Below are 21,570 nucleotides of genomic sequence, written 5' to 3'. Positions count from 1 at the left end.
AAAACAATATAATCAAAATAACATGGAAAAATCTCACCAGGAGCTCCGTGGTGCCTTCACAACTTCCGGCGGAATGCTGGTACACGTGGGTCTCCTAGCAGTCGGCGAGGGACTTCCGAACTGCCGTCTGGGCTTCACACCAGCACGTAGAAGCAGTCCCAAAAGCCGGCAGATCAAACAAAGCATCTAATAGTCTCTTGTTGGCATCACGTGGGAAGCTGTCCTCCCGGGAACGCTGCACCTAATGGTTCACTGATGATTCACTATCAGACACCGAGGGTGAACAACAAACTATTATTTTTTCAATTAAAATTCACAGGAGAAAACTGACAGCGAAAAAAGCGTTCTACTCCAGACGAGAGCTCGCCTACTTCTTTGGCTGCGAGTGGCCATAGTAGAGATAACGAAATTGCGACGTTCCGTCACTAAGCTACAAAAATCCATCTATCCACCTCTGGGAGAACACCAGCGAACCCTCCCCCGGGAATAAAGGCCAAACAGGACAAGTTTATCAAACTAACCCCGTGGCCATGACTCCTCCCGTCCCGTTCAGTATGCCGAAACCTAGAAGATCCAACCGCCAAAAAGGTAAGGACACCCGACTAAGTGGCACAGAGTAATCATCTACCCTTCCTACAGAAGCAGCAGCAATACTCCAAACGTCCCCTGGATGCACACCCAAGGTGGATTCGTCGCCATCTGTCCTACCAACTTCCACAAGGTCGACCGATTAGGATCCAGCAGCAGACCTGCGTGGAATAGTAGCTCTAGCCCAAGCCCAGCGTTCACCCGACGTAAGAAACTGCACACTGGCCATCCAGTGGAACTCCACCGCCCTGAGAGCAAACCTAGGTACTTCCACCCATCCTTGCTATTCAAGGTACATACATGGAAGGCGACACGGATTCATCACAGTGATTCGGTTACCGTTTGACTTGGGAATCAGCTAAACGGTCGAACTTTTACCAGACGGTTGGCCTCGGAAACAGAAGCTTATCGTTTGGGTTGGTTTAATTGGTTGAAGTAACTGTAGACCCCCTTTCTATTGATGAATGACTTCAATGCCCATCACACAACATGGCGTTCAAGGTGTTACAATCGCTCTAACGCCATAGTTAGCCGGCAGTTGAACACAGGTGAGGCTAAATGGCGGCAGTATAACCTTTCTACGGGGCCGTTCAACTTTTGCCTCCCTCACTGAAGATTGCCGGTTTTAGCAGCCATTGGAAACAGCGGCCAAATTGCAATCTATCATGTTATACGGATGCCCCCATCGAAATCGCGGCGTCGTGGTTGGAGCGGGCGGATTGGCCCACCAACGAAAACAACGTTTCGGATGCCCTCGATCGGGACCGCGATTACTCGCCCGAGGAGCTTGTCATGATCCAGACTATAATACCATGCATCCCCCGAACTATCAGAGCACTATCGCAATAAGTTAAAAGGGATAAGTTCCGACTGGTTGGCTGCGGAGCTGTGGACAACGGCGAACACCCTAAGCGGCAAATGTAGACAAAAAGGCTTTGCATTATCGGTCAACGGTACCACGCCAGTTGAGTCCTCCGACATTGCAAATGAAATCGGAAAACACTTCAGCTTTCTCTCTGGGGACTTTGTCCTCCCACCTGTATTCCTAAAAACGAAGAAGTCACCCCTACAACATTCACGCCAAATGCGAACTAGGATTATTACAAATTTTTCTTCGTTGGCGACCTCGCCACTGCGCTGCGAGCACAGTGCAATTCTGCCGAACTCGACTACGTTAGCTATCCCTGACTGTTTAGGATCTTACCTCCGGTTGGCAATCGAGTGCTAGTGGACGGATGCAACAGGATTTGCGGAGGCGGACCTCTCTTAGACAATCGCGGTCACTATCCCCACTCGGAAGAAGTGCGAGGTAACCAGGAGTTCGAATAACTTTCGACCTATCAGTCTCTTCCCCAGCGCATTAGAAAAACGATGAAAAGGATAACAATCCGACGCCTGATGACCCTCCTCGAGGAAAAAAACCTTATCGACCGTCGTCAGCTCGCATTTTGATCGGCACAGGCATGAGGTTACTTCGGCGAAATAGTAAGCAACGTCGTAACCAACGACTTGCATCTGGACATCGCCATACCACATCTCGGCAAGACCTACAACACCGTACGGCTCGAGGGAGTGCTCCGCCACTTGCATCAATGGGGTGTTCGCGGGTACCCCGACCGTTTCTTCAAGCAGTATCTCAATGTTTCGGAAGTTTCAGAGTAGGTATTGCAGGAATTCATTTAGACCTATTTAGGGATGCAAACGGGGTCCCCTACGGCTCGGTACTGGCAGTCACACTGTTCCTGGTTGGCATGAACTCCCTCTTCGCTACGCTCCCGAAAGGCATATTCGTGTTTATTTACCCCAACAATGTTGTGCTTGTAGCTGTCGGAAAAAACGACCGTTCGTTGGACGATAGATTGACTCGGTCGGTTTTTGCATCTCGGCCCCAACTTGCTCTATTTCGCACTGTAGGCAACTCTCATCACGTAGACACCGGTAGGCCGATCAAACTCGCTAGAAGCGTAATTCCATTCTGGAACGAACCTAAAATCCTTGGACTGATTGTGAACCGGAAAATGGTTGTTCTTCCGCATTTTCGTACCATCTCACTTCGCGATAACCAAGGTGGAATAGGAGAACGATACTCTACATCAGCCCACCCTCATCCATCGTCGTTTGTTTTGCGGCCTTGAGATAACCAGTCGTAATTGGGAGAGTTTGTTAGGTATATTGGCATAGCTGTATCACAGAGCAGTCAGATTGGCTTCAAATCTACTTCTCATCAATCCCGCCGAAGCCGCCTGCGTTGATACCGGCGTCCTTCCCTGTCGTTGATTACTGGCGGTAGCCGTTCTGAGAGTGAGTTGTGGGCCGTTCTTAGAAAAAAAAAAACATCTAGTGATGAATGTCACCTACTAGTGCTACAGACTGCCACGGACATCAGGAATCCGAATATATCTAGAGAAAATTTTCAATAGGACGTAAGTAACAATGAGAGATTCTCTTTGGGGTCTTTCTCTTCTGTTCATTACTCGGCCATTTCAACATTTTCTACTCTACTCTTTGCGTAATATTCTAGTTAAAACCGTCGGCTTTCGATATGTACTGGAAAATTAGTGCAAAGTGTTGTAATGACGTTGTAATAAACGAAAGAGAAAGTAAACAAAGAGAGGCTCTCAATGTTACTTACGTCCTATTGAAAATTTTCTCTAGATATATCCAATATCGCATTTGCCGATGCCACCTCCCCACAGTTGCATCGGGTCAACAACTACGCCTGGCACGACCGTGGTCCAAACTTAGACACAGCATGGCTGTATCCACAAGAGCAAGCGACCATCGATTACAAATACTCTAATCATCTGCATAGTAACACCGACGGCTCGAAACATGGCCAGTGTGTGGGGATGGGTGTGAGCGGAATTGGAGAGGGCGTCGCTCATCGTCCTTCTGTAGAAGCTGCTGCCATTGCTATTACCATCAACAAGACATCTGAAGATATCCCCCCTGTGATCTTCTTCGATTAGGTCAATAAGGGGAGGTTCTCATTTAAAATTTTCAAAAATTAGATTTTTTTAAAGGTAAAGTGCCTAATAAATTATGTTAAACGAGTTTTTCGATCAGCGCATCAAAAAAGTTCTACAGACCATTGTTCGAAGCGGCGTCCTGAGACGTCTCGAGCCGAGACGCGCGCTTCAGGTAGAAATATTTTTATGACATTTTGCACATTCCCAGAAAGCTTCGCGTTGCACTATACATACGTTCAGGTCTCGAGAACGTATTTCACGGCTTGATCTGTAGAGGGCACCACTGCTGCCGCAGTTGAACTGCAACGTCTACAAGCTGCCGAACGCAGGGTGTCCGGCTACGCGAAGACGGCCTATCTGGAGATGAAAACTCGAGCCGTTTCTCTCCAGGAGCAATTCGAGGTGCAGGAAGGACTGCTATACGGACCTGGCGTCGCAGACTAATCGTGAGTTGTCAAACAAACACAGAAAAAAACAGTGTAAAAACAAGGTGTAAAACGATTGTTTTTGTTAGTCATATTTTAGTCCGCCATATTGAATTTTTAATTCAAATTCGAGTTTATAAATCATAAACACTTTTTTCTCGATTTTGGCTAAAATACCACTTATTTTTTTAGTGGTAGTCGGCTACATAGGGATCGTCGCTTCCGACGGCGGGTCGAAGGGCACCTCGCCCGGCGAATTTTCAGCTGCTTTGCGCCACTTTGGATCATCGGTCTCGGTTATGCGCAAAATCAAAGGGCTATTTGGTATATAAATTTAAAGAACTGCTCATGTTTGAAAAAAGGAAACAACCCTTATGTTTCTGGCGAACTGCTGGTTATATCGATGCCGCGAAAGAATGTTGTTCTAAAGACCAGAGATGCCAGGTCCTTTTTTCAAATGTCTACAATAATAATTTTAAAAGTCTGGGAAGAACAAAAAATGTCAGGAAAGCTAGTGTAACCAAAAGCATTTATATTCAAAAATCTGTAAATATCTGCAACCAAACTAAAAAATCTACAAATATCTGCGTCATCGAAATAATCTGCAGCTTAAATTAAAAGGCTGCGAATTTGCAGACTTGTCTGCAAATCTGGCATCTCTGCTAAAGACGACGAAGCCGGTGGTGTTGTCTTTTGTTCTCAGCCGACAGCAACCAGGAAATCACAACAGACCACGATGATGATGAAGATGTGATCAATATCTGTGACGGAACATTTCGGAATACAGTAAGATTCCGTTTTTGGCACGTTCCGTTTTTGGCAATAAAAATGTTCCGTTTTTGGCAACAAATGGGTTCCGTTTTTGGCAACAGAGAACTTCTCATAACTCGAGTACTATGAGTGACAGAGACAATATGTCTTCTGCAAAATTTATAAAAATACTCTCCTCTACAACTTTGTCGAATACAGCCAAGCGCTACCTCTTTCGGTTCAAAAGTTAAATTTTCTGTAGCCTATTATGATCATTTTTTTAAAAAAACAATATTGCCAAAATATGGCGCTTTGGACACACACAAACATTGTAGAACATGTGAAATCAATAATATGGACAGTTTTGACTCCAGTGAATTGAGTACCTCAAAACGCTGTTTTGAGCCACTGTGCTTTGGTTGGAATTGTAACAATAGTAAATTGTCTGATATGTAACCATTCACCGCCATCAAGGCGCATTGCAATCAACATGTTAGAGTAACTTTCTGTTTCAAATCAACATAAAGAGCTATTATGTAGAAAAGAAAAAAAATAAAGAATGTAGAAATATGAACCAAGATATGAATGGCTATTTTTCTAGCTTACGCATTAATAGAAGATTAACAATTAAAATAGTAATAATTGGAGCACTAATGGCCGACTAGTGAAGAAATCAACCCTAAATTTATTTCTAACGATGCATATAATATTGCTTGAAGATGTTAAAATTACTGTCAATTGATTCAGCCTATGAGAGGGACTTACGATTGTGAGAATATAGTAATTTAATAAAGTACGTATTCTAATTTATAGAAGGTCCCACTTAATCAATAGATGAACCATCGACTAAAACATGAGATATCAGTCATCATCCTAACCAGATCAAACGATGTGTATTTTCCCAGATACCAGTCTCTAGCTCATCACACTAATATTGAACAAGAAGACAGAAATAAGATTTGTTGCGTTGCTTATCAGTTTTGCACCATCAGGGGGAATTTGGCCATGTACTCACTGCTCTATCATCGATGTGATGTGATATTCGCTATGGAATATTGTTTAGTGATATCTGTAGAGCGAACAATCCAAAGCACAACAAAGGTGTGCACAATGTAGCGGTCTATTTAAAGGTAATTGTAATCACCACTAGGTTCACTACTGAGTTTGATTGAATTGACAGCTGATCACATAAAGATTTCAGGATGGTCGACATGCTGAGGAATGATGTTTTCTGGGGAATGACACTTTCCGAGAATTGGTTTCCTGGGAATAGTTTTCCTAGAAATGGTTTTTCGGGAAATGACGTCTTATCAAAAATGTATAAATTGGCTTAGTATGATGAACTACATAGAATGCGCCCCTGAGAAAGCATGCACTAATTTGAAAGGAATGTCATTTATTATTTTTCTACTGGATTACAAAGCAAGCTTATGCTACAGCGGAACAAAACATGTCTAATTCGCAGCATAACTGAAAAGAAATAATGTAAATTCTCAACAAAAAAAAATCTACGCTGATTAACAAAAAAAATCTACGCTAATTAACAAAAAAAACACATCTACAAACTACAAAATGTCGATATTCATATCCATCGGTACCCTAGATAAAGCGTTTGAATGATATTAGCGTTGCATTTTTCGAGACGCTGTCGAGTATGCGGAAGAATACGGTATATTAGTAAACAGCAACAAGAAACGCCTTCTACACAACGCATTGCTAGATTGAAGCACTGTACACGGTAAGTTGACAAAGTTTGTTTATCAAGCAAGCAATTAGATCGATACAGTTGAAAAGTAAAAGAACAGATTTCGCGAAAATCGACTTTTCATAGTACATCTGATGTTTAATGAAGATAGAGACTTCTGCTGGTTTGATTGCTTTAAAGCTGTACGCAAAAGAGGCGATAGGACACACGACCCACAAATATTCACAATGAATTCCAACTCGGCAACTGCAACAGCGTTGGAATAGGTGGAACAAAACCGATAGTGAATATGTTTTGTGGCGTGTGTCCTATCGCCTCGTGTGCGAATAGCTTAAGTGAGCAGATCTTAGTACTTTATACTGTTTTTCATTAAAAAACATCGGGGCAGTAGAATGCGCTGGTGTTGCACTTTCAAGCAGAAGTGGAAATGAAAAACCTCCAGTAGCTTGATTGCTGCTAGAAAGTTTTTCACTCTAGTGCAATCCACTGTCGCATGTCTTTTTTCAATAAAAAACAACATTAGTAATTTCAATGAAATGATGAAATGGCAATTGGTGGAGTGACAATCCTGTCGGGCAATCGGCAAAATAAAAAGAAATTAGCCCCGAACAAAGCTAAAACTTTCCCCTACCCTTTCTGATTTACATGATATCAGAAATAAGGGCAGTTCAAACAAATTTCATGCTCTAAGTGGAACCAATATCATGTTTGAAATGATCGTGAATATCCGATTACGAATGTGCTTTCGTGTACAGTACTTGTTCCATCCCGTGTTCTATAAAAGTAAATCAAAACCAAACTTACCAGCTCTCGTTATCATGCGCCTGTACGGTTCCGGACTCATCTTCGTGAACATTAGGCGCGGTTTTGCGGCCCGAGACGATTTGCGGGTACCGGATGACTCCGAACCGGAAGCACTGGTGTTGGCTGCTTCCGAGGCACTCGATACAGCTTGATCTTCATCTGCATCGGTGGGAAGCTTACCAATGACTGTTGTCGCTACTCGTCTCGATGGTCGGATGCGTATAGCGAGGTCGGTTTTTTTGTCATGACTTACCTCCACGGTAGGGACAGTTTTATTGACTGCCTTAGATGGATCACTTACTTTGATCTCCTCTGTTGCCGCTCGACGGAGACGACTCGAGCGCTTCGTCATAGGTTGCTCGTCGGATTTCGAAGGACCGGCCTTCGGCTCGATTGCCTCAATGTCAGATTTTTTAGACTTGCTTGCTTTTGGGGCTATACTATCTGAGACGACAGGAACAGTCACAGTAGGTTCTTCAGCAGCTTTTCTCTTTCTGGTTTTAGTTGATTCTTCGAGTTTCTTAAGCGGCTGATAATCGACTGATTCATCAACCTTCGGTTTTAAAGTATTATCAGTGGCTATACTTCGAGTGCTTCCTCTGCTCGACTTAGATTTTGCTGACCTTGTACTCTTGCTGTCCTCTTCATCATCAGAATATCGCTCAGTCTTCTTTTTATCTCGCTTTGATCGTCTCTCCGGAATCTTGTTAACCTTGGCTTTCTTTACCTCGGCTTTCTCTTCTTTATCATATTTCATAACTTGTATTTTGCTGTCTTTTTTTACAAACACTGGTTCATTCGGTTCCTGATCCTCATCGGAACTATCGCCAAAAATGTACTTGTACTTACGCGTCACGTTATCGGTTTTCACTGTGGTATGGCTTTTGAGCATATCTGATACGGCTAAGATTTTCTCCTTCTTTACCACGTTCAGGAAAGGATGCTCCGGGGTATTAAAATCGAACGGTTCCGAACCAGAGCCCTCTTGTGGGTGAGGTGTCTGCGGTGCGCTTGTAATCGAACTTTTGGTGCTGGACGTTACGCTACGGTTATCAGGTACTTTGAAAGCGGATCCGGTCTTCGAAGAGACGCTTTTCCCCTTTTTGCGGGAGGTTTTTTTGGTTGATGTGTTGCTCTCTTTACTGGAAGGTGAATCAAAAGACATTGAATTAGCATCGGAAATGGCAATATGGTTTTGCATTTTTTGGAACAGGGTTTATATGGATTTTTATTTCTTAAGTAAATTTGCGAAAGAAGACAAGCGAGTATAATTATAAAAAAAAACTTACCTCTGATTACCAGCTTCTGTAATGGGCATCGTTGCTGCTAGACAGTACTCTTCGTCCGATTGGCTAAGCTCCACTGTATCCTCGTTCTCTGGCGCGAGAACGGACAGTTTTCTTTTAGCAACGCCCAACTTTATCTTGTCTGGCTGGCTTATCTCATCCTGATTTTCCTTGTTGGAAGATGGAGAAATATTCAACTGACCAGTTTTCATGATTTTTTCCTGTTCCTCTTCGTGGGAATCGATTTGCTTCACTAGCACCGACTGTCGGCAGGTACTGTTAACAGGTGGTCGGAAGAGCTTGCTCATTTCGGGATCATCATCGGGTAAACTGCTATAAGAACCTTTGGCTTCCAGTAGCTGTGTTTGCAAATCGTAGATATCATCGCTAGGTGGTGGTGGTGGTGATGGGACTGGTAATAACAATGGAACCGTATCATTTACGTTATCATCGTCTACTACAACTTGATCATCTGCGTGCTTCCCTAGGGGTTGCGTCTGCAGATCGTATACGTCACATAAGCCATCCACGGGCAGTGGTTGAGTGGCAAGCAGGAACGGATCCAGCTCAATCTCTTTGTTGACTCGAATCGAAATGTCTTTCCTGTTCCGTCGCAAATCATTCACTGGGATAACAATTTCGCGTTGTAAAGATCGAGTGGAGTTTAGTTTCACACCGGGCAATTTCTGGGTGAGCACATCGTAAGTGGTAGGGGCTTGGAATTTAGATGATTCCCTACCACTGATTAGAGGATCTAACTGGGTAGCCAAGTCATAGGCACTGGTCGATGCATGGACGCCCGGGTTGGGTTCAGGAGCCAGGAATTGTGTTTCTTGTAGATATGGGTCTTCCTCAGAGATCTGAAAGAATTTGATTAAAAATTAAAAACAGAAAGCTAACGATATGTTCATACTTCAAATCAGTGAATTACTTACCTCTTCCGGATTTTTCTTTTCAAAATCAAGATCAGGTGTTACAGACTCGACCCGTACATCATCTATATCTAGCACGGGTTCCTTTAAGCTTTCGGATGAATCTTTTCTGAGCGACAGCTTCCTAGCTAAGGTCGGATCTGGTTGCTGTGGAGTTATTCGATCAAACTCAAGATCAGGTGTAACAGATTCCACGCGGCCTTCCTGGGGTATCAGTAAACCTAACGATCGCACAGATTCTGGCCGGTCAAATAAAATATCAGGAGTAACAGATCCCTCTCGTTCCTTACTGACATCTTCCTCGCCAACTTTACCAGTGCTGGTAGCTTTCGAATCGTTCCATTCGATTTTACTTAAATCTTCATCGGTTTCATCCGGTACCAGTTTTCCGCGGAACGAAATAGAATCGACAGAACGGTCGGGTTGAATAGATTTTCGGTGTTCGTTCGTTTTATTCGATTTCTCTAAATTCTGTACAAGATCTTGCGACTGTTCGACGTAAGGATTGTTGAAAAGACCATCACCGGTATTTTCATCGTCCTCGGTTTCGAACGGTAGAAAATCGTCCTCCTTCTCGTCACGGACACCGGTGTTACTGATTGGACCAATAATCTCCGACTCATTAGCTTGCTCGATACATTCCTGTGTTTCCGGAATGTAGAACAGATCGTCGTCATCGTCTACGCTAGCCTGTTGAACACTGTTCCGAGATTCTTTAGCTGACGTGGAATTATGTACGAGACTGGTTCGATCGGCAATCTGTTGCGTTGAGGGAACTATAAAGCTCTCTCGTGTGATGGATACATTATTTGCTGATGTCGACACGCTGTGTTCTTGAATGGCAGCACTGGCACCGAACGTGTTACTACTACTACTATTGGATTGTTTTGTTGTAACAAGCCGGGATCGTATCTGTGGGGCTTCCTAAAAACAGATGGAAAATCGGTGAGCAATTATAACTAGAATAGTTGAAAGAACAATATTCCTTACATCCAGGCTACAATCGATTGAATCGATGGAACCGTCAAAGAAAGAAGCAGAGCTGATATTAGACTTCCGGTCTCCATTGGATATCTCCAGTTGGCATACGGTAGTTCCGAAGGCAAGCTTTATTTTGTTGCCATATATTTTATGCCATTCCAGGGCTGGTATTCGTTTGCTTCGAACGCGGTCATCCGTTAGCAGCGTGCCAGCGTGGGAGCACAGGTCGATCACGTGGGCATCTCGTGTCGTTGGGGTGCAACGAATAGCTGCATGTTTAGGACATACCGACTGAAAAGCAAGAGATTGTTACGTTAGTCATTATGTATTGAATATTACTCCGATATTTTTTAGTGTGCACCTCTATTCCCAAAACACACTAGAAAAATTAAACGTGTATGAAAATCGAAATACGCGGTAAGGGTCGCTCGAACGTCATACTCAGCAAAACGGCAACTGTCATCCATAAGTCAACGAAACTCGGTGTTTCCCTTTCCGGTAAAACGCACATAGTACATACACAAAAAACCAGTATCAAATTGTCAAACAACTGCTAGCTGTCGGCAAGGCTGGTCGAAGCGGCAAAACGTGCCTACATTAACCGGCGGGTTCGATTTGTCCACGTGCCGGAATCATCAGCAAACTAACCAGATTGTCGACGGATTGACATTCGAACGGACGCGGCCGGGATTTTGATTAAAGGCCTACGGCAAGCAAATCCGGGAGCGGCATAGGACAAATCAGATATTACTTCGTAGATTGATCCCGAGGGAAGTATCGCACACGCCGTCCGTCCAAATTGCACTTACGTCCAGACGACGATAGGAGGCATCTTCCCGTATCGATTCGTGTTGGAACTGATCGAAGCTTAATCATCCGGCGACGACACACTGAACAAAAGACCTTCCTACAGGAAAGTTTTTTTTTGTTCACAGCTCAATTCCATCAACTATTGAACGGCGCTGACTAACTGACAGGAGGAATCGTCGGCCATATAATCCATCGGACTTCAACACGACGGTTGCAAGGCGTTGTCAACAGAACGCACGAGTGCGCGTCGGTAGCCGAACGGGCACAAGCCGCACAAATTAACGGCGAGAAGATTAGCCAGGAGGTGTGCGTGTATGTGGATGTGTTTAGCGCCCGGATCGGCGATGAAGTTAATTCGCCGTACAGATTAGGCCGATACATGTACAGCGGCACCGAGTCAACTTCTATCACAACCGAGATAAGAGGTCACAACGATGTTGGGTGCACCCAGAAGAGAAAAACCATGAGTAAGAAAAGAAATGCGATAGAATGAGAAGGAAGAAAACAGCTAGGGCGAGAGTAGGACAGTGATGCTTTCGTATGTAGGAAATAAAGGTGGCATATTTTATTGTATACATTTGTGGTGTTCAATTTGTTAGCCGGCCGACCGAAGCATTTCCATTCTGCAGAGGTCGTTTCACAAGATACATGGGAGTTTTAAAATATCTAAAAGGACGTAGCCAATCTCAGGGCCCCCTCCCGAAACGAAATTAAAAGTTTTTTGAAGATGTATGGACTCGACATGCATCATCACAACTTTTAGGTAGAAAACCTAAACCGTCAGTAACATTTGGTTTTATTCTGTTTCACACTAATAGTTTGGAACATTCAATGGTCAAAGAAATGTTCCAAATCCCAAGAAAGACCTTTTTTTTTGAAATTATCTTCAAGAAAAAAAATTTTTCTCAAGAGATTTTTTTAAAAAACTTATATTTTTCTCTCACATCAAACCTCGACCGTGCTTTAAGGCTCAAGTTACCTCAAGGCTTGGTAGTGTGCGTAAGAAAAATTGTGCTCAGCTTTGCCACCAGATTATCCATTTAAACCTTTTCAAAACTCAAAAAGAAGAATATCAGTCGATTTATTAGATCATCACGATTCAATTCATGCAAAATACCTACTGGAAAAACCATCGGCTTAGCTAAATGGTGCTTTTGAAAAAGTGGCTGTGGTTTTTTCATTGCGCTGTTGTGTTGCGTACCCCAGCACGGTGTGGTAGTGTGACAAAAAATCACAGCCGCTTTTTCAAAAGCACCATTTAGCGAAACCGATAGTTTTTCCAGCAGCTGCTTTGTATTTGAATCGTTGTGATCTAATAAATCGGCTGATATTCTTCTTTTAGAGTTTTGAAAAGGTTTAAATGGATAATCCGGTGACAAAGCTGAACACAATTTTTCCTACCCATACTACCCAGCGTTTAAAACTAACACATGCTCAAAAAAGGTAACTTGAACCTTAATTTGAAATTATTCGGCAAATTTTGAATTTCCGAAAAAAAATCTTTGGGACTACACCCTATTTTTAGTAATATTCCGTCGAAAAGAAATTTTCGATTCTCAAAATCTATTATTTTTTATCTCTTTATGGGCAGCTAGGGCCGAGGGTGGTGGCTAGCGGGTTTCATACATCCTTGACCTGATGGATGAAGCTATGGTGCCTTGAACACGGGTAACGCAGATCCACGGCCATCATTGAGATGATTAGATCTGTGTTTGAGATGCACATTGTTCGGTTGCCAGAAGAATACCTGTAATTATTGCGTGTACTTTTGTATGTGTAATTCTAATTATAAGCCTTGTGGAGTTGTGTGCGTGGAAGCTGTGAGTTTTGACGTTCGAGTCTAGGGGTGCATATCTGTCTAAGTTTGCGTGGGTAATTGCGTAATAATTTGATCGCGAAAGGCTCGAGCATTAATATGTCGCTTGCGCTAGCGTGTATGTAACTTTGCGTAGATAAATTCGAATCTGATGCTTAATTGTTGGTGTATGATAGAGATGCTAGAAGAGAGTTAGATTCTCCATATCACTAGACTTCCCGGTCATGCCGCCATGGAACGTGTTGTCTAGAGAATATGAGCGTCATTTTTGATTGCTCCAACCAGAGTTAAAAATAATCGAAGATCTTTTTTGACGGCTGAAAATGAACCTATTGCAACTCGCGGTGAATATAAATAATATCCATTCAACTATCCATCTTATTCGTTCAGTTGAATATCGTACAATATATTAATTACACTAATTATCTAGGAAAATGTTTTCAAATGCCAATAAAGCATATGAAACAACAATCATCATCGCTTCCATTGTGCCAGGGCCTACTTTGATGCGTTTGATTCGTTGCTGCACGGTCGCTTCGTGTAATAATCGTAGCCGAATGAAAATCTGCATGGAAGGTTTGTTCGTTTGACGTTTTCAGCAGCGTCACTGAATATTGAAACTGAATGCGGCTTTATTCTGCGTTTTGTTATTTCTAACATGTTTGTATTAGTATATCTTGCGATTTATCAAACGGTTTAAACATTATTTTGTTTCATTTTTAATTACTATTATTATCCTAACTTATCAACTATCCGAAATAAAAGAACTCAAAAGATATTTACACTATTTACACCTATGTACAGGGGCTAAAGATATATGCTTCTTATGGTTTGCCATTCTGAGGCTAAGGACCTGGCTTGATGTCGTGTGGCGTAACTGTCGAGCCTGTTTGTTATTGGGTCGAGATGTGCTAGTCTGTGGACCTCGGTTATCCTTGTTCTCATTGGTAGGTTCAAAATCATCCTAAGGATCTTATTTTGGATCACCTGCAGCTTCTTGAGGTGAGTTTGTGCACAGCCCTTCCATACAGGCGAACCGTATTCTAGCATGGGTAACACCACCTGTTTGTAGATGGCAAGTTTATTAGTGGTGGAGATCTTTGATCGGCGGTTGATGATCGGGTAGTTTTTTCAGCATTATTGTGCTTTTGAGGATGCGGTCATCCACGTTCTTCCGGAATTAGAGCTTGCTGTCCATTATTATTCCAATATATCGAGCATCATTGGTCCATTCCACTTCATTGTTCATTATTTTGATCTTCGTTTTTGGTCTAAGACGGTCTGAATAACGATGTGGGAAGACGATGACTTGCGTTTTGCTAGCGTTAACACGTATTTTCCACGTACTAAGGTAGGTTACGTACGCATTGAGACCGCCTTAATTTATCCAATCCGATCTTCCCGAATGAATAGAATGGAATGCACAAATTGAATACCGGATTTACCTACTATTCAATCATATCCGCCAGTTGCATCTATTCCCTGATCCAGTTGTCACAAGTACTCAGACGAACACATACACAGATAGACATACGACTAGCACATAACAATTGTACACTAGTACTAAAAACTAACAAATAGGTTTCTACTTGTACATTTCTTTAATTAATTATTTAACCTGTGAACGATGACGAAGTCGACCGATAAATCGACACACAATGACCCCCACCGCGAACCGTGCCCATAAACACTGGCATTAAGCTGTTTAACAATGTTTGCAAACAACGCCCACAGAAAAGGTCCACGGCGACCCGCCAGTCAGCCTCGCCAATGTGCACAGTGTGTGCTGTTGGTTGAGCGTTAGTTGGGGCTGGTGCAGAGTATGAAAAAACACAAAACATAAAGAAGGCCCTTAAGCCCTCTCGATCTCCTCGATGCACCACTATCAACGGAAATCTCCGTAGATCTACGGATCCGCAGATAAAATGTACGGAAATCTACGGATTTATCTCGGTATACTTTTGAAGAAGGTTGCCAACAATGACCTACAAATATTTTTTTGTTAGGAAACCATCTTAATTGAACATAAGTCTTTAAATGCAGAACCCGCAAAAGCGATTCGAAAATGTGGATCCTGCTTTATGAAACGCCTTCCAAAAGTTATACCGCATTTCGGCGACAATGAGTCGGGGAACTTTGAGCAATTGGGTCATTAAATGAGAAAAAAACTCTTTTTTTATTACATACATCGATAAAGCTGATTTTCGTGATTTCAACAATGTATTTTTCCAACTCAGGAAACGTGAAAATAAAATTTAAATTTAAAATGAAGAAATATGTTGACAGTCTGGATTTGACACTATCAGAAGGATTTGACATTTCGAATTTCACGACAAATGATGCCCTGTCAGAATAAATGAACACATGTTTTCCCGGGTTTCCCGCAGGGTTATTTTTATTTGACACTAACACCATACACGGTTAAATAAAACAACCTGCAGAATAAGTTCTTTTAACTTACTTTTGAGTTGTGCGTCGCTTTCGCACTTTTTAGTGTTGTCAAAAACAAAACGAGAGATTCGACTCAGTCGAGGTCTTCCGTGGAGGAAGGTACTTTTGAGTTGTTTGGGGTATACTCAAAATTAGGTAAATTCAACTTAAATTTGAGTATAAAAAACCTATCAATGAGTTGTAATTTTTGCCGTGGTGAAATGGAAACTACCTTCAACACGGTTTACCTAATTTTAAGTTCCCCCACGATACCACGAGATTGAGTCAAAGGAAATCAATTTTAGGTAGTTTTTCGTTTCCGTGTACAATGAATATAGTTTTTTTTTCATTTTGTGTTGTTTTGATGGGCCAGATGTAAACAACCACAGTTTTCCTATGTATGGTTGCCAAGTTTATATAAGGTTTATTTTAAAAAACAAAAAAATCGTTTTTACGTAATACAACAAAAGTCGTATATCATCTATCATTCGAATAAAATTTAGTTTCACCTAATTTGCAAAAGATAATGTGTATGAAATTTGATAGAATTGAACCACAAGCACTTGTGTTGATAAATCGATATCTAGGATCCAGATGATTTTTTTAATTTGTGTATTTGATCCGTGCACGTAGCTTGACAACTATTTTGGCGTTCACTTCGCACTGGTTCTGCCAAAGGAAAAAGGGTACTGAGTATCGTGACCATTGTCTTTGGCAGTTAGAAGTAAACTGGGGTAAAGATCGCTGACTCGCCTCTTTGTTGTCCTAATCATAATGGTAACGGAATATGTTTCAAAAAAGATTAATGTTAAGACAGATAAAAACATCAAAATTCGCATATATTAGTACAGTTCTTCGCGGTGCAGATGCAGGAAGCAAACGGGTTTCCCGTAAAGGGGGATTCCACAAGAAACCGGTCGACCACAAAATATGACTACCGCCGATTCAAACAAAACTTTGGAGTTGTGTTTGGTTTATGAATCTCCATGATTTTCTTTGGCAATTACAGCAAGAGCAATTTTTCAAAAGGGCGTAGACAGGGCATCACTTTTAAATTTGTTCGATTACCATATTTCATACAGCGAAACTATCTGAGAACGAGTTGCAGGGAATGAATACTTCTTTTTTCGAGAATTGTTCTACTGAAGCTGTTGAGCTAGGGTCTCGAAGAGGCTCCCCATCCGAATCACACACTACAATTGCAGACGAGACAGACAATGTCGCCTACTAAAACACTGCTTAAAGCCAATTGCAGCGGACCGTGATTCTGAATGTGATATTCATTGTACGGTTTAGATATGTGCGGGCGTAGAGACATCGCGATCGTGTGTATCATCGCGAAGGGTTCGAACATTTGTACATTAACGAGTTCCATCGCGTGTGCATTTGTATGGGGAAAATGTACTTTTGCATATAAAATATTTAAAATAATCCATAAAGAATTGTAAAACGATCCATAAAAAAGTTGTCAATGTTCCATAAAACAAAACTGAAAATCCATAAAACTGTGTGAATGATCCATAAAAAAGGGTGATTTGATCCATAGATTATGTAAAATTGAACCATAAATTGGTCTCAAAAGAGCACTAAAATAGTAATAAAAGAGCAATTAAAATGAACCAATGCCCCATAAAAATATTGGAAATGTTCCATAAAATGATACATTTTGCGCCATAAATTAACTGACATTGATCCATAGAATATTAACAATGTACATTAAAACACGTCGATATGTTCCATAATATCGACAAAAGTGTTCCACGGTATTACAAAATGGAGCAATAAAATGTCAGAAAAAGTTCCATAAATTTGATGAAAATGTTTGCTAAATAATTTTTCTTGGTCCATAGAAGATGTAAAAATGAACATTAGAAATGATTCATATATCGAACGAAATTATGGTTCATGGATATTTACAAAACGATCCATAAGAAAAGAAAATGTAAAACGACCCATTAATATGTGCTTATGCATTAGAAAAAATAAATTTAATGAATTCATGCGAAATTTTATGGTAAACTTAAAAAATAAGTTGTGCTTAATAATTCTCATAACAGTGACAGTGTTTTAACAAGTGAGTTTATACTGGGAGCTAGTGTGATGCGGCTTGGCCGCATATCCGAGGCCAAGGATCCGAAGCGGCGCAAAGCCGCTGAGGATCCGTTGGACGAGGCATTGATCAACCCGTAGCTGGAATTGCAGGCAAACCTGTGGTCCTCTCGTTTGCCCGGTTTACTTAAACATAGGGGCTATAGCTAGTTAAAAGCCGACTGAGCGGCAGCGAAGTCGGACAGTGCACAAGAAAGCGATGTGGCGTAGCCACATTAGTCAGTGTTCGTGTATAAAGTGTCCGTTTTCGCTTCAGATAGTTATTCAGATAGTATTTGCGACTCATGCCAGCCTGTATAGGTGGTCTAATAACACTCAGCGCTCTAATATCATAAATACCCTGACGTTTAAAGAGTTGCCATAATGATTTCAGGTTAGCTAAGGTCAGTTAGCTGACTAGTTGGGTACGGAAGCTGAAGTTTAACTATAATGTATGCATTGTTTGTTGTAGTTTGACATTACAACCAAATGTAATAAACTTTATTATTAGTTCGAATAGCAAAAATTTCGCATGAATTCATTAAATTTAATTTTTCTGGGGCATAAGCACATATTAATGGATCGTTTAACATTTTATTTTCTTATGGATCGTTTTGTAAATATCCATGAACCATAATTTAACGTTCGATATATGAATCATTTCTAATGTTCATTTTTACATCTTCTATGGACCAAGAAAAATTATTTAGCAAACATTTTCATCAAATTTATGGAACTTTTTCTGACATTTTATTGCTCCATTTTGTAATACCGTGGAACACTTTTGTCGATATTATGGAACATATCGACGTGTTTTAATGTACATTGTTAATATTCTATGGATCAATGTCAGTTAATTTATGGCGCAAAATGTATCATTTTATGGAACATTTCCAATATTTTTATGGGGCATTGGTTCATTTTAATTGCTCTTTTATTACTATTTTAGTGCTCTTTTGCGATTATTTTATGGTTCAATTTTACATAATCTATGGATCAAATCACCTTTTTTTATGGATCATTCACACTTTTTTATGGATTTTCAGTTTTGTTTTATGGAACATGGACAACTTTTTTATGGATCGTTTTTCAATTTTTTATGGATCATTTTTGTTGTTTTGGCGGCGCAAACTTAGGGCTGCCATTTGTATGTCGCGTGTGCTAACGTGTATGTAACTTCTCGTGTATAAATACTATTTTATAATCGTATGCCTTTAGCATATTCGCGTGTGTTCTTCGATGATTGGGTGCGGACCGTGATTCTAATACTTAATTTTTGGTGTACGACTCAGATGCTAGAAGAAAGTAAGGTCTTCCATATCACTAGAGTTGCCGGTCATGTCGCTATGGAACGTGTTGTCTAGTGGATATGAGCTTTATTTTTCGGTTGGTGCAACTGAATGTATGGACCTAAGTTGCTAGGGCAAAGGATAATGATTCCCGGGCGTGACTGATTCATGATCGCGCGAATACGGACATTTGTAGGTTCGTGTTTGAGACCGCGTTTGCAACTCCGTAAGTGCTAAAACGTTCACCTTATTACCGCGGTGTTACCAAGCTTGCGCGATCGCGGGCGTAGCTGTGCGATGTTGATCGCGAAGAGTTTAAGCGTTCGTATGTTAACGTGTTTGTCGCGTGTGCTCGCGTGCATATGTGACATATATGACTTCGCGTGTACAAAACTCGATTTTATAACCGTGTGGCCATTCACATATTCGCGTGCATTCTAGGATGGTCAGGCGGACCGTCATTCTGATATTTATTTTTCGGTGCACAATTCACATTCTGACAGGGAGTGAGTTACCCCATAACATTAGAGTTCCCGGTCATGTCGCCATTTTGTACAGTGGATAAGAGAGCTTTCACTTTTTAGTTGGTCCAATTGAAGGCATGGATCTAGTCTGCTGATATCAAGGATGGAAACATCCGGAAGTGAACGATTCATGATCGTGAGTTTTTAGGTTTACGCTTGAGACCGCGCTGAGACGTTCATCTTATCACTGGGATGCTATCATGTTTGCGAGATTGCGGGTGTAGGTGCCGTGAATGGTCGTGAAGGGCTCAAGCATTTGTATGTCAACGGGTTTGTCACGGGTATGTGATTTCGCGTGTACAATTTATGATTTTATAATCATGTGACATGTATTTTTGAATGGTCGCGCGCGGACTGTGGAACTGATGCTTAATTTTTAGTTTATGGACAGATGGTAGAAGAGAGTTAGTTTCCCCATGTCACTAGAGTTCCCGGTCCTGTCGTGTTGTCTAGTGAATATGAGCGTCATTTTTTGATTGGGCCAACTGAAGGCATGAGTTAGGCTGCTAGGACCGAGGTTAGACTTCCGGACGTGACCGTTTCATGATCGCACAAGTGGTGGGTTAAGGGGTGACGTCTGGTGTAAAGTGTTCAAACCGAAAGTTATATTGTTTTATGATTTTAAAGGTAGGGCAACAATGGATCTTTTGTGTGATGTTATGATTTATTTATACATTTAATGTGCGCGAAAAAAATATTTTCAGTCACGCAGAGCCACACATACGAGCGTTCCAAGAGTAGACGTCCAACCATTTCCACGTCGAAGAGCGCCGCAACGAACACAATAACTCTTGATATAATTGTCTGAAACAAAAAATTCGATAAGACTTGTAGTTACTCGATGAACCAAGGAAAAAAATAGAAAACAATTCGAGTTTCGGAAAATGGCTTCATGAAAACCAAAAATATCATATTTTACTGTATGACGCTAACTTTTCTTCAAAATAATAGGAGAAAAATTTGTTTATTCACTTTTCTGTGGTTCATCGACAGGCTATTGTGCATTTTCATAAAAGAAATCAAGTCAATTCGTGGATTAGTCTTTGAGTAATCGTGTTCGTCAATTAGAAAAATACAATTTCGAGAAAAACGCTATTAAGGGGTGTCCTACATCAAATTGCGTCACGAAAAAAAAACACTGTAGAAAATAACCTATTGGGTATTTTCCCTTAAAAATTTGGGTAGAAATAGTTTTGAGTGTATTGCTTACACTGTATTTCTATTGCTGTCAGTTTTTCGAAAATTGTTGCCGATAGATTGAAATCTGCGTGTGTTACAGCAAATACGTGTGAGGAATGCACGGCTGCTTAAAACAAAAAAAGTTCTGCATGGCCACCGAGATTGCGGGAGACCATTCTAGAGGTTCAATATTAACAATTAAGCGGATAAAAAAGAAGTCGTAATGCTTGAGACCGCGAGCGTAAGTTTACAGGTGCTACAACGTTTACATACACCACTATAGAACTATAGAAAGCAGGTACATTTCGGGATTTTTTTCTGGACGCAATAAAGAGGAGAATCGGAATCTTGTAAAATAGGATTTATAATACAAGTTGTGAAGCACAAAAAATAATTTTTTCAAGTGATCTTGTCACAAGATGGCGGCTGTGCAGCATTTGCCCGTAGACACCCCTTTTGGAAAGAGTCAACGGCCGGAAACCTATCTATCTATATATATAAAAGTCAAAGTTTGTATGTATATGATTTATAGACTCCGGAACGGCTTAACCGATTTCCGTAAAAATGTATACACAGTTTTCATTTGTTATGGGGCGTGTTTGTGTACTATTAGTTGGAGATTATCTGCCCGCCAGATGGCGCTTTGGAACAAATTGCGTTTTCCTCCTATTTCGTTGAAAATCGCAGCAACGCGCGATGGGTATTAGCTAGTTCCTTATAACAATATCCAACGAAGTAAGTAGGATTATTTCGATATTTTGATTTTTCGCGAAATGGCGCTCTACACAAAACTGTTGATTAAAAAAACTACCATCAAAACTACCTACCTACGTCGCTGGAGAAATCAATTCTGAATATTTTGTGAAAAACTCGATAGAAAATCATTTGTTCGAGTTATGTTTCCGGCCAGCTCCAAAAATGTCGTTTCGAGAAAATAAAACGCTGTTAAAGTTTTCATTCCGCTCGGGGCATACATAAGAGGCGTTGCGGCAGA

At 41.2% G+C, this 21,570-nt stretch overlaps 1 protein-coding gene across 2 annotated transcripts in view; it reads right to left on the bottom strand.

Annotated features, from left to right (window-relative positions):
* Positions 1–21,570, bottom strand: part of LOC131688518 (mediator of DNA damage checkpoint protein 1-like) — a 32,271-nt gene that overhangs the window by 2,877 nt on the left and 7,824 nt on the right. The window contains exons 3-7 of one of the 2 annotated variants that reach the window (XM_058972818.1): positions 10,450–10,731; positions 9,463–10,383; positions 8,531–9,387; positions 7,242–8,383; positions 5,415–6,377 (exon numbers count right to left, since the gene is read on the bottom strand). In XM_058972818.1, coding sequence (XP_058828801.1) covers positions 6,355–6,377; positions 7,242–8,383; positions 8,531–9,387; positions 9,463–10,383; positions 10,450–10,731 — 3,225 coding nt within the window. In that variant the 3' untranslated portion in view covers positions 5,415–6,354. Of the gene's footprint in view, positions 1–5,414; positions 6,378–7,241; positions 8,384–8,530; positions 9,388–9,462; positions 10,384–10,449; positions 10,732–21,570 lie in introns of those variants that run through there. The other variant, XM_058972817.1, reaches the window with a different exon arrangement.

Source organism: Topomyia yanbarensis, chromosome 3 (assembly GCF_030247195.1).
Source record: "Topomyia yanbarensis strain Yona2022 chromosome 3, ASM3024719v1, whole genome shotgun sequence".
NCBI lineage: Eukaryota > Metazoa > Arthropoda > Insecta > Diptera > Culicidae > Topomyia > Topomyia yanbarensis.
This window is presented reverse-complemented; position numbering and strand designations above follow the sequence as displayed.